Here is a 14,671-nt window from a genome sequence, read left to right as displayed (position 1 = left end):
GATCCTTTCCTTGTGTTCTAGTTCTTAAACCATGAACAACTGCAGTAAAGCATACTTAGAGGTGCTCAATATTGAATTCAGAGCGGTTCTGTTGCCTCCACACGGCCCTCAACGTCGAGGCGTCTGAGCCGGAGGCTAGAAGCTAACAGTGCTAACAGCGCTATCAGCTGCAACACGCACTTAAAATGCTGGCCTGGCTATGTAAACAAAGCAAGGAGCTCGGATCACAACGCACCCAAGAGGGAGAAGGACTTCATTCTCTGCTCAGGAAGAGATTACTCCTCTATATCTTTACATATAGCAAATAGTTGATTGCTGCTATGTTGATGCCCTGAATTTCACAAAGTCCTAGTAAACTGTCAAACATGTGGGTTTCATATCCTCTCGAGCTAGATCCAGCACACACTGACTCTAAATGTGAACAATGTGCCTCACCACCGGTCCAACTTTAACTTCATGAGATGCACCTAATAAAATATTAATAAATAAAATAACATGCGCATTTGCTATAATATACATTAAACTACTGAGTCAGTTAATATAGACAGGGCTTGGCCATATATTCAAACATAAAACACTGACATTTCCTGCTGGTGCTACTTATAACACACAGGAGAAGTTTTATTTCACTGAAAAAAGCAGAAACGCACACAATCATCATCTAATCTCCACCGACTTATTGTTCCAATTGGTTCTAATAAATATTAAAAACTGTGTCAATTAATATTTTTACATTTTGGCCGGTTCATGTACAAGTAAAAGCAGGTATGCAGCAAAGGAAAATGGGTGACGTCAAACATTCCTGTTTACCAGAGCAGAGCGTTAACATATACAAGGGGTCAGAGCGCCCCGGTGTTTTACATCAACTGAGCACATAGCCAGATGTGAGAGAATAAACTGTGGATTCTGTACGCAGAGGAACTCAGAGGAAAGTTGTTTTCAGCACAATCTGTTCTCGCCGCGTGACTGAAACACAGTAAAACTCAAGTGTTTCAGGCCTTTGTATTTAAAAAAATTAAAATGGCAGTGAAATATAATATCTGGCTATGTGGCTGGAGACAATATGGCGACAAGCTTTAGATGTGTGGAGAGTGAAATGGTGCAGGCGTTATCAGGACTGTATGTTCCTTCTTAAGACATCATCTGCATTCTAATCTTTGTTCCACTCAGAGTTCAACTATTACAGCTTTGAGAAGAAAAAAAAAGTCTGCTCATTGTCAAAAGAAATACACTGGAAACGGTTGGGACTGAATCATTCCAACACAAACGTTGTAATAATAATCAAGTAATCCGCTTGCAGTGTTCATTTTGGTTCATTTCATACATGACGACAAATAGAAAAAATGTAAACTACTGTAATTGTATTTATTTCTTTTTTCTTTACACCCCCGGTACGTTGCCCCCTGCGGTGACCCGTCAGCTTCCAGCTGGCTACCTGATGCTGCGAGCACATTGAAATCATGGTGGGAAAAAGAGAGTCATTTTCTCTCAATTAAAAACGCAGTCGCCTCAAAGTTTATGACAAAACAACAACAAGCCAACGAGATGCAGCAGCAGTGTCTGCTTGAGAAATACAGAAGAAAATGTGATTATAATAATCATCCGATTAACTTTTACTCTGACGGATGTGATAACAACATGCGGTTACCACTGTACTGTGAGCATAAAATGCATATATTATGTTCATGAGAAATAAGCTCATACCCTCTATACCAACTATCTTAGCCCTTGGTGTCGCTCAGTGTTGTATGAGATGTTAAGTTGTCAGTATTTCAGTTTAGCTATATCACCACACATTTTTTTTCCCCTTCATCACTTACTGATATCTGACTTCTCATAGCCTCGGCATGAATTCTGAAATGACGTGTGTGGTGAAACACTACAACATTCGGGTTGACCAACAGTTTAAATCATTAAAATGAATGCTCAACAGTGTGAGCCACACCATCTGCAACTCCCATGACATCACATCTGTTTGCCTTTTCAAGTGCAGGTCGATGTTGCTGGCACAAACAAATGTCTCCCTGTTCTCTCTCTCTCTCACTTAGAACATGTGAACAGAGGAACATAATCACAGGCGATTGCATTAACACAACGTCTTCTTAACCATTTCCCCTGTGCAGTCTTGTGGCTAAATCAACACAGCAGCACGGCACAGCATTATGCTTGCAAATGAAAGTCTAACAGAGACTTAATAAATTACATTGATCTCGATGCTGATGGAGTACACATGTCCAACCATTCTCCAGGTTGGGAAGGACTTTGAGCTGTTTTATGAGGCGTCTTATATCCGTGGTGAGGAGCAACCCCAAAGGCAAGAGAAATTTATTGCCTCCACATTTTGTCTGACCTCAGCGCTACAGCGGTTTGAGGACGCTGCATCCACTCCTCAGACCAAATGGCTGCCGGAGGGCTCCGTTTTTAAATCCCACTTTCCCTTTCGCATTGGCCTGCTTTTTCTCATATCCCCGTCAAGCGCTCCAATCTCCCTCTCTTCCTCCTTATCCCTATCAAAGCACACTATGCGCTTTTTGGACTTTTCCTCCACGCTCCTCTGTTTTTCCCTTTGGCGCTCTGTTCTTTTTCTTTTTTTTTCATTCTTCCATTTTGTTATTCTAAAAGCTCAGAAAAAAATGATGCAACCGCTATGCCACGACACCAGCATACGCTGTATCATATATGTGCAGTCCCTCGGGCAAAGGATGTTCCCCTTAAATATTTACATATTATTTATTTATTTACATATTCAACTGCACTGCAAAGCCTGAGGTGACAAGCTTGACATTATTTATGAGAGTTTTTAGTTGGAGCTCTTATCCAGAATGTCCCATTATGTCAGAATAAGTTGCACCGTGAGCGATCACTACCAGGACCAACTCCCCTTAAACAGCCTTTAAAAAGGCCTTTAACCCAGGGTCAATTTAATGCGATGTCCCTTACATTCTATCATTGAAAAAAATAATAATGATAAATAATTGTAATAATTACTTGTTCCATGAATGTTTCACTTGAACCTTTATATGTTTTAAGGGCTTGTAAGGTCTAAATAGAAATAGATAGGGTAGTGAATGCCACAACAGAAGTTTTTTTCTTTTTTTAAACACTGCTGGAAGACGCTTGTTTGAAAGTTATGTGAGTTGATTGTATTTACAGATATGTAATCTCACAAATGGGTTACAGTCCTGAAACTCAAACACACAAAGCCAATGTTATGGAGAGGCTTTTGGAAGCACAGACTGAATCTGTGAAGCAAACAGTGACGTTTAGGCCAACGATTCCACAAAACATTTTGAGATGTGTTCAATCTGGCGTTGGCCCAGTATCATCTCTGTAATGGAAACCATGACTTAATTCCAGGTGAACTACATCAACTGTTCGTTTTGGAAACTTCACGTGGAGATCTACTATTACTGCCTGGAAAGTCAACACATTGGTTATTATTCTAACAGCAAGTCTGCTGATCGGGAACCCACTGGGACTGTCATTAGTTGTAGAGGACACATCCTTTTTTAAAAAGAAACTGAGCTGTGACTGCTGGCCGGTAGCCAGCGTTAGCTGTGGTTAACAATGGGCCAGATAACTGAGCACAGAGAAGAGCTTGAGAGGGGGTCGACACCTTACTGTGGTGACATCACTCGGACCGAAGGCCCCGGGGACACGCACAGATTTATCACTTTCTCTTTATTGCTCAATGGAGCCCTTGAAGTTGGAAGAAGCCTGCGTTTTTTTTGTAAATGGTGGAGGCAGACACAGACAGAGAGAGGCGATGAGGTCAGAAGGGCACTCTTACTGTCAGTGAGGTCACAGAGGTCAAGCAAAGCAGTGGCCACATGGATCTCTTTTGAAAAGGTTCCACCTCTATGAAACTCACTCGAGCCCAAACGCAAGTAACCAACACAACATTTAGCCAGCGCAGAACTGAAGCGACACAACAGAAAAACACCGACAACGGCCTTCAGTGATTGTCATCTTTGTTGCCGATAGGCAGATGGCAGTAAACAATGTGAATATATACCTTCAAAGGTATTCTGAAACTGCAACATGTCCCGCTTTAAGACACAAGAAGCAGATTTTAGTACTTAAAAGGAGGAACTGACAACAGATTCCACCACCAGCTGTACGGTCATTGAATTGAGTTAGAGTATTCAGTTTTAAAGCGTCAGGAGGTGTGACTTCAGATCACAGCAGTGATATCAGTGGTGAATAGAATATGACCACAACCAAAGGCAACGATGACAAAAACTGTGAACATACATTGTTATAAATAACAAAACTGTAAATGTCAGATTGTAGCACACAATAGACTCATGTAGCTGTCTAGATTTTTATAAGGAACTGCTGCTTAAGAGCAAAATATATAATCTTCACATCTGTTTCAATATATCACTTTAACGCTAGCGTGCTTCTTTCAGGCTTTTGAAGACTAATCAAGTGATAACATTCCACATTCTTCATACAATTTCATGTTTTCTGAAGGAAATTAAGTCAAAATGTAACTGCAGTTAAAATCTATTACTAAGTAAATACTCTCTCTCTCTCTGTCTCTGTCTCTCTTTGTCTCTCTCTCTCTCTCTCTCTGTCTCTCTCGCTCTCACACACACACACACACACACACACACACACACACGCTCTCTCTTTCTCTATGAAGGGAATGTTCCCCCCATGTCCTTGTGACATTGAAACAAAACACCTGACTGCATCAACCAACAAAGCATTGTCACTAGCGTCTCGAGAACGTTGTTACAATTTCAGCCGTGCCAAGCAGAGGATTTCGTCTTGGCAGATCTGCTGCAGTTTGTTTATTGAAACTCCTCCCTTCTATCAGCAACAGTTGCATACTTTATTCAACGTGTCATCAACAGCTGGGTGAGCCTTCAAAATGTCTGCCTAATAGACAGACTCCAACCACCATTTGCAATGTGTCTACATTTTGAGCGGTACTTTGCGTTTGTCCATTACATGTCTTTAACTATAGTGAACTGTTATTTTACTTGCTTATGGGTACAAAGGGAAGGCATCAAAGATGTCAAACAACATCTGTAAAAAAGCAACGTTTTATTCTACTGTTTGTCTTATCTTTTGACCATGAATCACGACGGTCATTAACGACAACAACGGGAGCAAAACCGCATGCTTTTCCAGAGGAAATTCCAGTTTGACATGACTTCCTGTGCTGCAGTTTGACCAGTGTATTGCGATGTGCAGGAGGTAGAGAATGAGACTAAAGACCAAGCAATCCTCTGGGCTTCCCTCATTGCAGTGTCTTCCCCACCCTTTCACATTCTCGCTCTATGTTTTTTTCTCTCCTTTATAGATTCCAGCTCCTATCCTCTTCCTCTGTCCTCATCTTCCCCCTCTTTTCTCTTTCAACCCCCCCCCCTCCTCTCTCTCTCTGATCTGCGGCTGTGTCTGTGCTTTTCTTCCCCTTCAACCCCCCCCCCCCCTCTCCTAATAGATATAAAATGAAGTTCCCTCCTTTCCGGATCCTATGTTTAAAGCTCAGCCCCCTGAATACCAGGCTACATCAGTGAAAGGCTCGAAAACAAGAGGGGGCATGAGTTTAAATGGAAATCAAGACTAGAAGCCTATAATTAACAGCCCTGATTCAGCCCAGGTAAATAAAGACTGGCATGATCCACAACTTATGTGTCTGATTAAGTGAAGCCTGAGAAAAAAATGTCTACACACCAGAGCAATTACAAGGTTATTCTGCAGAATGTCTTTAGGAAATCTGCTGTGGCTTTGCTTTAATTCTAATATATTAATTCTAAGTATATTTACAAAAGTGCAAGTAATTGATGTCATTCATATGAATGTAATAGATAAACAATGTAAAGCTAGAGCAGTAAAAGGACGCTTGATGTTACATCAGCTTTGCCACTTTAACTCACTCTCCAAAATCAAATCTCTTTCAGACACTTCTCCGCAGCAGCTTTTTTCCCCGTTTGGTGAAATCGTCTAGGTGAAACGGTAGCCATGAGTCACCGGCTACAAGCAGACATTTCCACATCTCATTGGTCTGGCTCCGTGTGAGAAGTACTTTGTTCGGGAAACACTGACTGGACATTGCAGCCAGTGGGCTAAGGGACATTACAGACTCACATTGTGTTGAAAGAATGCACCCTTCTCTCTAATGTATGACTTACTTCTTCGCTGGACATCTTTTGAGTCTGTCATATGGAGAACTGAACGAGCCTTGCCCATTTTGATGCAACGGACCATGATAAAAAAAAAAAGGGTTTATAAATCCCTAGAATCTCCTTTTCAGCACTTCTGATTGTCTATGTGCTTCACAGAACTGAAGCTGTTCATGCATCTGTTTCGCACACAAACTGAGTTTAATAGTAGCTGACATTTCAAGAAACATCATCTCCTCTGCTGAGTTCTGGCAGTGTTGCACGGTAAAGATTCCAGCACTGTGCGTGTTGGAACTCTACTAAACCTAATTTTTTTTTGCCTTCTGAACATGAGCCCCTTGGAGATAATCTATGTTTGTACGATATAAGTGTCGTTGAACATTCATTATAATGATGATTTTTGCCAGGGATCCTCTCTGTTTTAAGACTTTATTCCATTGATCTGATAGAGAACTGTGGAGTACGTATAAGACAAGTCTTGACAGTAAACAGGGAAGTTCCAAAATATGTGATCCAATTCAGTCAAGGCATCCATCATACACAATCAACATGAGGTAGAATAAATCTACTGTTTAACTAGAACTAGAAATGAATGAAGACAACATGTAATCTAATATTACTTTTAACCGACTGCAGTAATGTAATTACCCCTGCTTCAGGAAGACCACCTGGATACAAAAATGAGGCATTTCACCATTGAGTCAATCAACATTCCGACAAGTTGCTAAGAGCCTGAACGTAACTTCGGCCACATTGTTAACTCTTGTCAGCCATGTATCTCCACTTGTTCACCCTCTGCAGCTGCAATATACACAACCTAGCTACAACTTAGAATTTCGGTCTGACCACAACCTGCAATTATGGCCGACGGTCACCATGTTGTGGCATTTAAACAAGTGGTGCTGCAGAAACTGACACACAATACTGTCACATTTTAAATAATTTACAAGGAGAATATTACATCTAAAAATGTGGGTGTAACTTGTTTCAATGTCATCAAATTTAAAGCAAATTATGCTGCTACTATATGTCTAAAGGAGATGTATGCATGATTCAATTATTGCTCATCACTGACAATAAGGCCTGGTACGATAAATATGTTATTGAATTCGTAAATTTCTGTTAATTTTCTTCATTGTTAAGGTTGTGTGTTTTTTTTAAATTTACATTTTATTTGAATATTTATTTTAAAAGTTTATTCCACATACAAATACCAATATCTTTAAGAATGAACAGTTCATTTTCCTTTTAAAGGATGTGCAAACAACAAAAGATGACTAAAAGTAGTTATTGTGACAGGCCTACTGACAATGACACTCGTCTTTGCTTCACTGGAAAATTCTCTCAACAGCAACCTCAATCTGATTTTGCTGAATCATTACCTGGCCAGAAGCACGTCACCACAGAGAGATTTGTCATGAAATTGGAAGATTTAAATCAATTCCAGCAGCCTTTGAAATAGTTACCAGTGGAGAGACAGAAAACATATTCAGATCGAGTGCTGTGTTACACTTAGACCTGCCAACACACAGAGGATAAGCTCCAAAGGGCAAACGTCCTTCCAATCTTCTGGAAAAACTACAACCAGCTGTATCAACACTCTCTGTACAGGCAAACTGCACTGTGTACCAGCAACGGCAGGCTTTTCTCAAATGCCATGTTTGCTTTTCTGGCATTTGGGGATGGACAGTATTACTTTTTTAATGTTAAGAGAGATTCGGTTTGTTTTAGTTAGATAACAACTAAAAATCCCCATAATATCAATATTAATATTATATGTACAATTAAATAGGTATTCCACCAATTGAGTACTGCACTTCCATGAAGTTGGGAAACCCAAAAGTCAAAATTGAAGCACCGGAGATTAAGATGTATTTTTAGTCCTTAATGTGGGTCAAGCTGCAACAACCCTTGATCCTACATGTCCCATGATGCAACAGGAGACCATCTTTCTTAAGACCCTACTTGCCTCACATACTTGCCCCCTTCTTTCAATCCTCACACATCCAGGGTGTTATAAAAACGTTTCATTACAAATACAAGAAAAAGCCCAAGGTCAGATAACCCTGATGACATCATCGGGGTTATTTTCTCAAACTTCGGAAAGCTCCACCATGTTTTCACAGGTGGAGTAGAACTTCCCTTGACTGGAAAACCGAACCGTGTTGAATCAGTGAAGTGCTTTACTTTAATTTTAAGCTTTTTTTTCTCACCTACATTGATGGTGTTCAGTATATTACAGTAAACAGCACGATATTATTCAGTAACAACGCATCACATTTGAACGTAGTGGCCAAGCAAGAGTCGTATGACTAGTATGCAGCTCTGGCACATTCTTAATTAGAATGAAATTAAGACAATTATAGCACTCAGGAATCCAAACCCGTTCTGTGTTTGGGCTTTGCCCTGTCATCCTCCCACATGGACAGGCCGAGAGGATGACAGGGCAGATTGGTGACTAAGTGCCAATCAAGAGCCAGGAAGCCTGTCAGGGGGAGCCATAATTGTATGGCTTTTGAACAAATAGTCACTTTAACTTGAACCTGCGGAGGTGTTCAGTGTAAAATACGGGAAAAAACTGTTTAGGCAAACCATCAGCCAGTAAGTTTCACATCCATCCATACTCAAGTCCCCCTAAAGAAATAGTGACAGCCTTTGTCTTACATCAGCCAGTTAACGTCCTCCCCTTACAACTAAAGGCTAAGACGTTTCTTTTTCCTTTTTTTTAATATTTTCCAAGGACTGCCAAAGAGACCATTTTAACATCTGGAAGTGCCCCCCCCCCCCCCCCCCCCCCCCCCCTCACCCCAAGCCTCCATTTGCTGACTGAAATAATTTAGTTTATAAGTAGTTCCCATGGAGCAGTCCTCTCAGGCACCATTGGCATTGAAAGTCTATTAGCTCCATCGTCTATGTGCCACCAAGACATCTCAGGTGTCTCAGCCAGATGCTACATATCAGACGACTGTTAAAACTTTGTCTTCCCCGAACGTGTAACTCAAGACAATGTACAATCCGGTGAGCAATCCCGACCCCCTTAACTCTGGAAGAAAAGAGGCGTGTAATCAAGTCATTGCTCAAAAATGCAGCATGTGTTTCTAATCAAGTCCGTCTGTGGACCTGGTTGAATTCACATGTTTGGACGTTTCAGCTTTGGTAGAAAACAGCCCATTTGTTGCAATGTCAGTGATGTGGCAACAACAACTGGAACCAATTTGGAAGACAGAGCGACCTCATGAAGGTTTTGTTGATTTGGAGCACCAGATTTTTACTTTTCTGCTTGTGCGTTTTTCTCAGAGATAGGGAAAAACGTCTTGAGCTGAATTGCGTTTTTGACTGTGACGAATATCAAAAACCTGGCTATGATGAGACAAATGCAACTCTGCTAACAAACTGAAGTAATCCACTGGTTTCACAAAGACTGAGTGCGTAGGTTCTTTGATGTAAGGCGCTAAGTGGTATCTTTGAAGATGTTTTACAGCTATGTCAGCGTCTGGGAGGAGTAGTGTCCACACACACACACACACACACACACACACACATGCAGAGGCATGATTCAAACTGTGGGCACAGGCTCTTGTTTTTTTGAAATACGAGTCAGTGATCTATTGCTGTGTCTTTTCCTTTTTCCATTTTCACATCCCTAAAACCTGAAGGCAAATTCTATTTGAACACTTCTGGTTCTTCGAATACATGTTGCAGGTTTTGTACGGGGAATGTGCTTTCACTCTGGTAATCCATACTGGCGTCACCATTTCCAATTGTGAGCTTAAAGTCTTCTCCTTGATCTCGTTTGCCAACTTACGTTCTTTTTGCAAAGTTTCCGCACATGTGCAGCCAGCCATGTGACTTTAATCTTGAGCCGTATAAATGTATTAACAAAAAAAAATTCAACATTTGCTTTAAACATGTTTTCAGTCTTCAAAGCACCATATTTGATTTTTGAAAATTCCAACAAAGTCCGGTCCCTCAGATATCTTTCCAATAACCTCCATGGCCTCAACATAGACTTTTGCTGACTTCTTTTATTTTCCAGAAGATACATTAAAAATGGAGTTGTTAGTTTACAGAGAGAATGAGTCTGCTTGCAATTACACAGTTCCATCAACATCCAACCACACTCAATTTGAAGTTTTATTTTTCATATAAAAGTCCCTAGTAAATGGAGTAACACTGGTAATTGTAACAACGGGTGTATGCGACATCCCAGTGCTGCTATGGTTTAACATGCTATTCATTTTAGAGGTGAAGAGTGAGTCTCATGCTGTTCTCAGAAGTGAAATGTAAAATGGCAAAAACATCTGCACATTAAAAACCATTCCATACAATACTAACTGGTAGAACAAGTCTCGAAACCCCCCCTCACACATGTGCATTGTCTCAAAGCGCTGCTGAACCACATTTTCCCTTAGTCTACAAAAACCATGAACTTTCCACTGTTTTTATTTGGTCGAAATGCAAACGCCTCACCCACAACTATTCCATGGAAAAGAAGTCTGCATGATCACTGTGTGGTTTCACATGAACAAAGACAGGCCTCTTAGAACTTTTGACATACAAACATACACCGAAATAAAAACCTTTTTTTCCCCCCTGATGTCAGAACAGCAGAAAGCTTGGTTCAGTTGTTTCTTCTTTTGCTGACTTTACAGAACAGACTTCAACCGCAGTATTTTTCAAATCTCAGAATTGGTATACAAGTTGAATACTTTTTGACTCAAAACACTCAATTTAAGTGTTCTCAAACAGTATGAGGCCCCTATGTTGCATTCACCACAGGGTGGCGCTCTATCTGGTGCCGTGCTATCACACAACTGTCTCTGCTTCATGTGAAACTTAACAGGGCAAAGCCAACTCATTTTAGTTAATGACATAATGAAAGAAAATCTTAAAGAATTGAAAAGCTTTAAAAATAAACGGCGCTGTCTGTGCTGCACTGCATAGCTCCACACTCCATCAGGGGCCCATCAATTGAACTTTCCAGTGCTCAGTGTGGCCCCATGACGTCATAGGTAGAAACGGCACAGCCCCAGTGACGACACAAGAGACCAAACGCTCACAGCTGAAAGAGATGGGGGAAGCGCAGTTCAAGTACAACAAGAACACTCAGGTGTTCCAGCTGTTGGAAGACACCGGCGGCCCCGCAGAACACCGAGTGACTCAGAGTCTCCAACAGCATCTCCCCTTCTCATGTCTCCTCACATCTGGCCCGAATTAACACGCAGTCTGTGTTCCCTCAGAGGCGCGCAAGCTCTGGTGTTGAAATGCTTTTTGCAGATGTGCAACGCAGTCCCGGGGGGGAGAAGATGGTTGTGGTAACACTTAATGAATGTTCCAAAGTGGCGGAGCAGTGCAGAGGTAGTGCAAAACCGCAAAAAGGTGCTCATTTCCCTCCTCTGCACATTTTTAGTGCCTGAGGGTGACATCACTTGCAATCGCTGACAGATGTCCTCAGGACTGTTTCCTGACATACAGGGCTTGTTTAGCAATTGCAGATAAGCCACATTATAGAGCTGCTGGCATATCTTTCAAATTTTCTCTAAGATAGTCTTCAATAAACAGACAAGGTTTGTCTCAATCATCCCCACCCTGGATCTAACATACATGTTCCATGCAGTCATTTTCAGCAATAGAACATCTTAACAAGGCGGTAAAACAAATGTACAAGGAGAATTCCCTTTTTAAAAATTCCAACACAGGACATTAAAAATTAACAATATCAAAAATGCATTGTCCCTTTATCAATAGCACACTTAACAGAGTTTCTGTTGCTTAAACCACTGTCCAAAAAAGAGAATTGAAGAACATAACTTGCCTCAGTCCATTCAAAGGGCAACCATCAGCCACCTTCACACATTATACTCAACAGCAATTAGGTGTTAAAATAAACAGCAGAGGGGTTCACTTACCATTGTTCGCATCTTGACATGTAACAATCAAAACTTGAGCCACGGAGACTACCAGAAAAAGGAAAGTCCTTATATGCACAGAGCTCATCATGTCTATAAAAAAGACATGAGCCTTCCTTGTGCGTGAAGCAAGGGGAAAAAAGGATAAAAAAGAAGAAAAAATTAAAATCACTCAGGTTATCACTGCACCACCATGAGTACAAGAGTACCTCTCCTTGTAAGCAGCAAGCAGACCCAGCCCAGACTGCGTGAGTGCTTTTTTTTTTGTGTAGTTACAGCTTTAAATGAGAAGAATGCTGGCCAGCCTAATTTTCCTCCCCCTTTTGTCAGCCCTCTCTCATAACCATCCTCTCACAGGCTTCTGTGGCTGTGGGAGAACTACACCCATGTTCACAAGTTCTCATACTTTCCAGTGATTCTTTTGTCTGTCTGGCTATCTCTCAATGCAATAGTTTTACCTCACGGTATAAGATGCAAGGGAAAAGATAAGGGGGGGAGAAAAAAGACTTTGCTTGTCTGGAGGTGTCACAGATTTTTGCCTCACTTCAGAAGTGGTTGCTGAGGTAGATCGTAAAACTGCTGTTTTACTGCTGTCTCTGGGGCACCAAACAAGACACACAGTAAGCTCAAAATCCCTTTTTACTGGGCAATTAAAAGTAAGAATAGAGTTTATAACTATACTGTTTTCTAATGGGAAATTGTAGTCTAGAAATTGGAGCATATGAGATTGCGCGTCAATTTGTTTGCTTATTAAATCTCTTCATTTGAACAGTTGAAAGTGCAGAAAGAGAGATGGAAGACAATCTGAAACTGAGTGTGACAGTCACTGTGGGTGGTCACGACTGTAGGTGGTCATGATGGGGATTCCAGAGTGTAAATTTAGAAAAAAATCTGGGGTCAACACCTCTTGATTTATGGCCAGGACTTGGAATCCTCCTACATTGCTAATATCGTTTTTTACATCGGAGATATTAGAAATCAAACATTTAGATTCCTAAACAATCGTTTAAGTGTGTTTTATCAATGACACGTTCTAAAAGGATCTTAATGGGATATATAGTGCGTTGATATAAGATATAGTTTTCAGCAAAATCTAAAATGATTCTGTCATTGTTGGCATAACATGCCATGTTCTCTCAAATCCAATATGGTACAAAAAAATTAAACCACACAAAAACTAAAAAAACTAAAAAACCTAGGCCAACAAGAGTACTTGGTTCACATTTTTTTTACAAGCTCGTTCACGCTGATTGGCGTATGAATGACACAACTGAAATCATTTTGCGTGAAATAAAAACGACTTTCTTGATTTTTGTGTGTCATTTGTACGTCATGTAGTTTATACTGACTACAATGTAAACGCATACGTGAGAATAATGCTACTCTCTGAAAAAGTGATATAGTGATAGTATATAGTATAACATGTGAGAAACACTGCTTTTGGGAGGGGATGGGTGGATGGATGGGTGGATGGATGGGTGGATGGGTGGATGGATGGGTGGATGGGTGGATGAATAGGTGGGTGGGTGGATGGGTGGGTGGACAAAACTTAGTAGTTTTGTTGCCTAAACATAACCATGACTGTTTCACGGTAATGACGTGGCATTAACTGACACACGGAAACCCATAAATGCGTAATAATGACACATGGAAATGTCCTCCCATGAGAATCTACCACCTCCTCCCTATGCGGACCGTCGCAGACTCATCAAAAGCACACGTTATTGCAATCCGTTTCCCTTAAAACGTAATTCACAATGCAGTTTTGTTGTATGGGAACATCATTTTTAGGAGGCAGGGCTGGCCATAGAGTTTTTAATTAACTCTTATTTTGAACCCGCGGCTGTCTAGTGAGACTACTTGGAATGATGAGCCATCCTCCCAAAAGACATGAATTAATCTGTTGTAGTTTGGTTTTCTAAGTCACTGAAGTGGCTCGCAAAGAAGCCATTGATTCATCTTTGGGAAAATTGGACATGGAAAAAAAGCACAAGGCACAGCACAGCACACGGATTCTCTACAGAGCAGTTTTTCACTGTTCCATTCAGTTTTTGCAAATTATGGTCAAGATCAATAGGTTCTTGATACAAACACAATGTTTCCATCACTTAACACTTAATGCCTTTCGATCAGCTCTTGATGGAGCATAAAGCCCACACTAGTAATGTGATAGTATACAGTAACTGATTACACCTTATTTTTAGCTATAAATTGTAGTTCAACAAACTGGACAAGCATGCCCTGTAGCTAAATAACATTAAATACACTTTTTAATCTATTTGTACTCATTTCAAATAGCCTAAATGTTATTTATGTTATAGTTTATGTTAAAAAGAACACCAAAGTTTTTCGCCCAAGCTTTGCCACACACAAATAATCCTGAAGTGTATGACAGGAAACAGCTGTGTACCATGTTCACAAGGTGCTAAAAGCATCAGGTGATTGGCTCTCCATCAGACAGGGTGTTTGTGTGTGTGTGCGTATGTGTGTGTGTGTGTGTGTGTGTGTGTGTGTGTGTGTGTGTGTGTGTGTGCGTGTGTGAGTGTGTGTGTGTGTGTGTTTGAATGCATAGAGAGAAAGAGGGGAGTGGAGTTCAAGAGACAAGAGCAGAGCTAATGAGAAAGA

General features: G+C 40.8%; 1 protein-coding gene across 1 annotated transcript in view; it reads right to left on the bottom strand.

Annotated features, from left to right (window-relative positions):
• Nucleotides 1-12,302, bottom strand: part of col5a2a (collagen, type V, alpha 2a) — a 39,501-nt gene extending 27,199 nt beyond the window's left edge. Inside the window, exon 1 of the mRNA XM_068705134.1 lies at nucleotides 12,047-12,302. Coding sequence (XP_068561235.1) covers nucleotides 12,047-12,137 — 91 coding nt within the window. The 5' untranslated portion in view covers nucleotides 12,138-12,302. The remainder of the gene's footprint in view (nucleotides 1-12,046) is intronic.
• Between the last annotated feature and the right edge of the window lie 2,369 nt (nucleotides 12,303-14,671).

Source organism: Cebidichthys violaceus, unplaced genomic scaffold (genome assembly GCF_023349555.1).
Source record: "Cebidichthys violaceus isolate CVI_PGR_0920_01 unplaced genomic scaffold, fCebVio1.0.p SCAF_11, whole genome shotgun sequence".
NCBI classification, from domain to species: domain Eukaryota; kingdom Metazoa; phylum Chordata; class Actinopteri; order Perciformes; family Stichaeidae; genus Cebidichthys; species Cebidichthys violaceus.
Note: the sequence above shows the minus strand (reverse complement) of the source record. Positions and strands in the feature narration are given on the sequence as shown.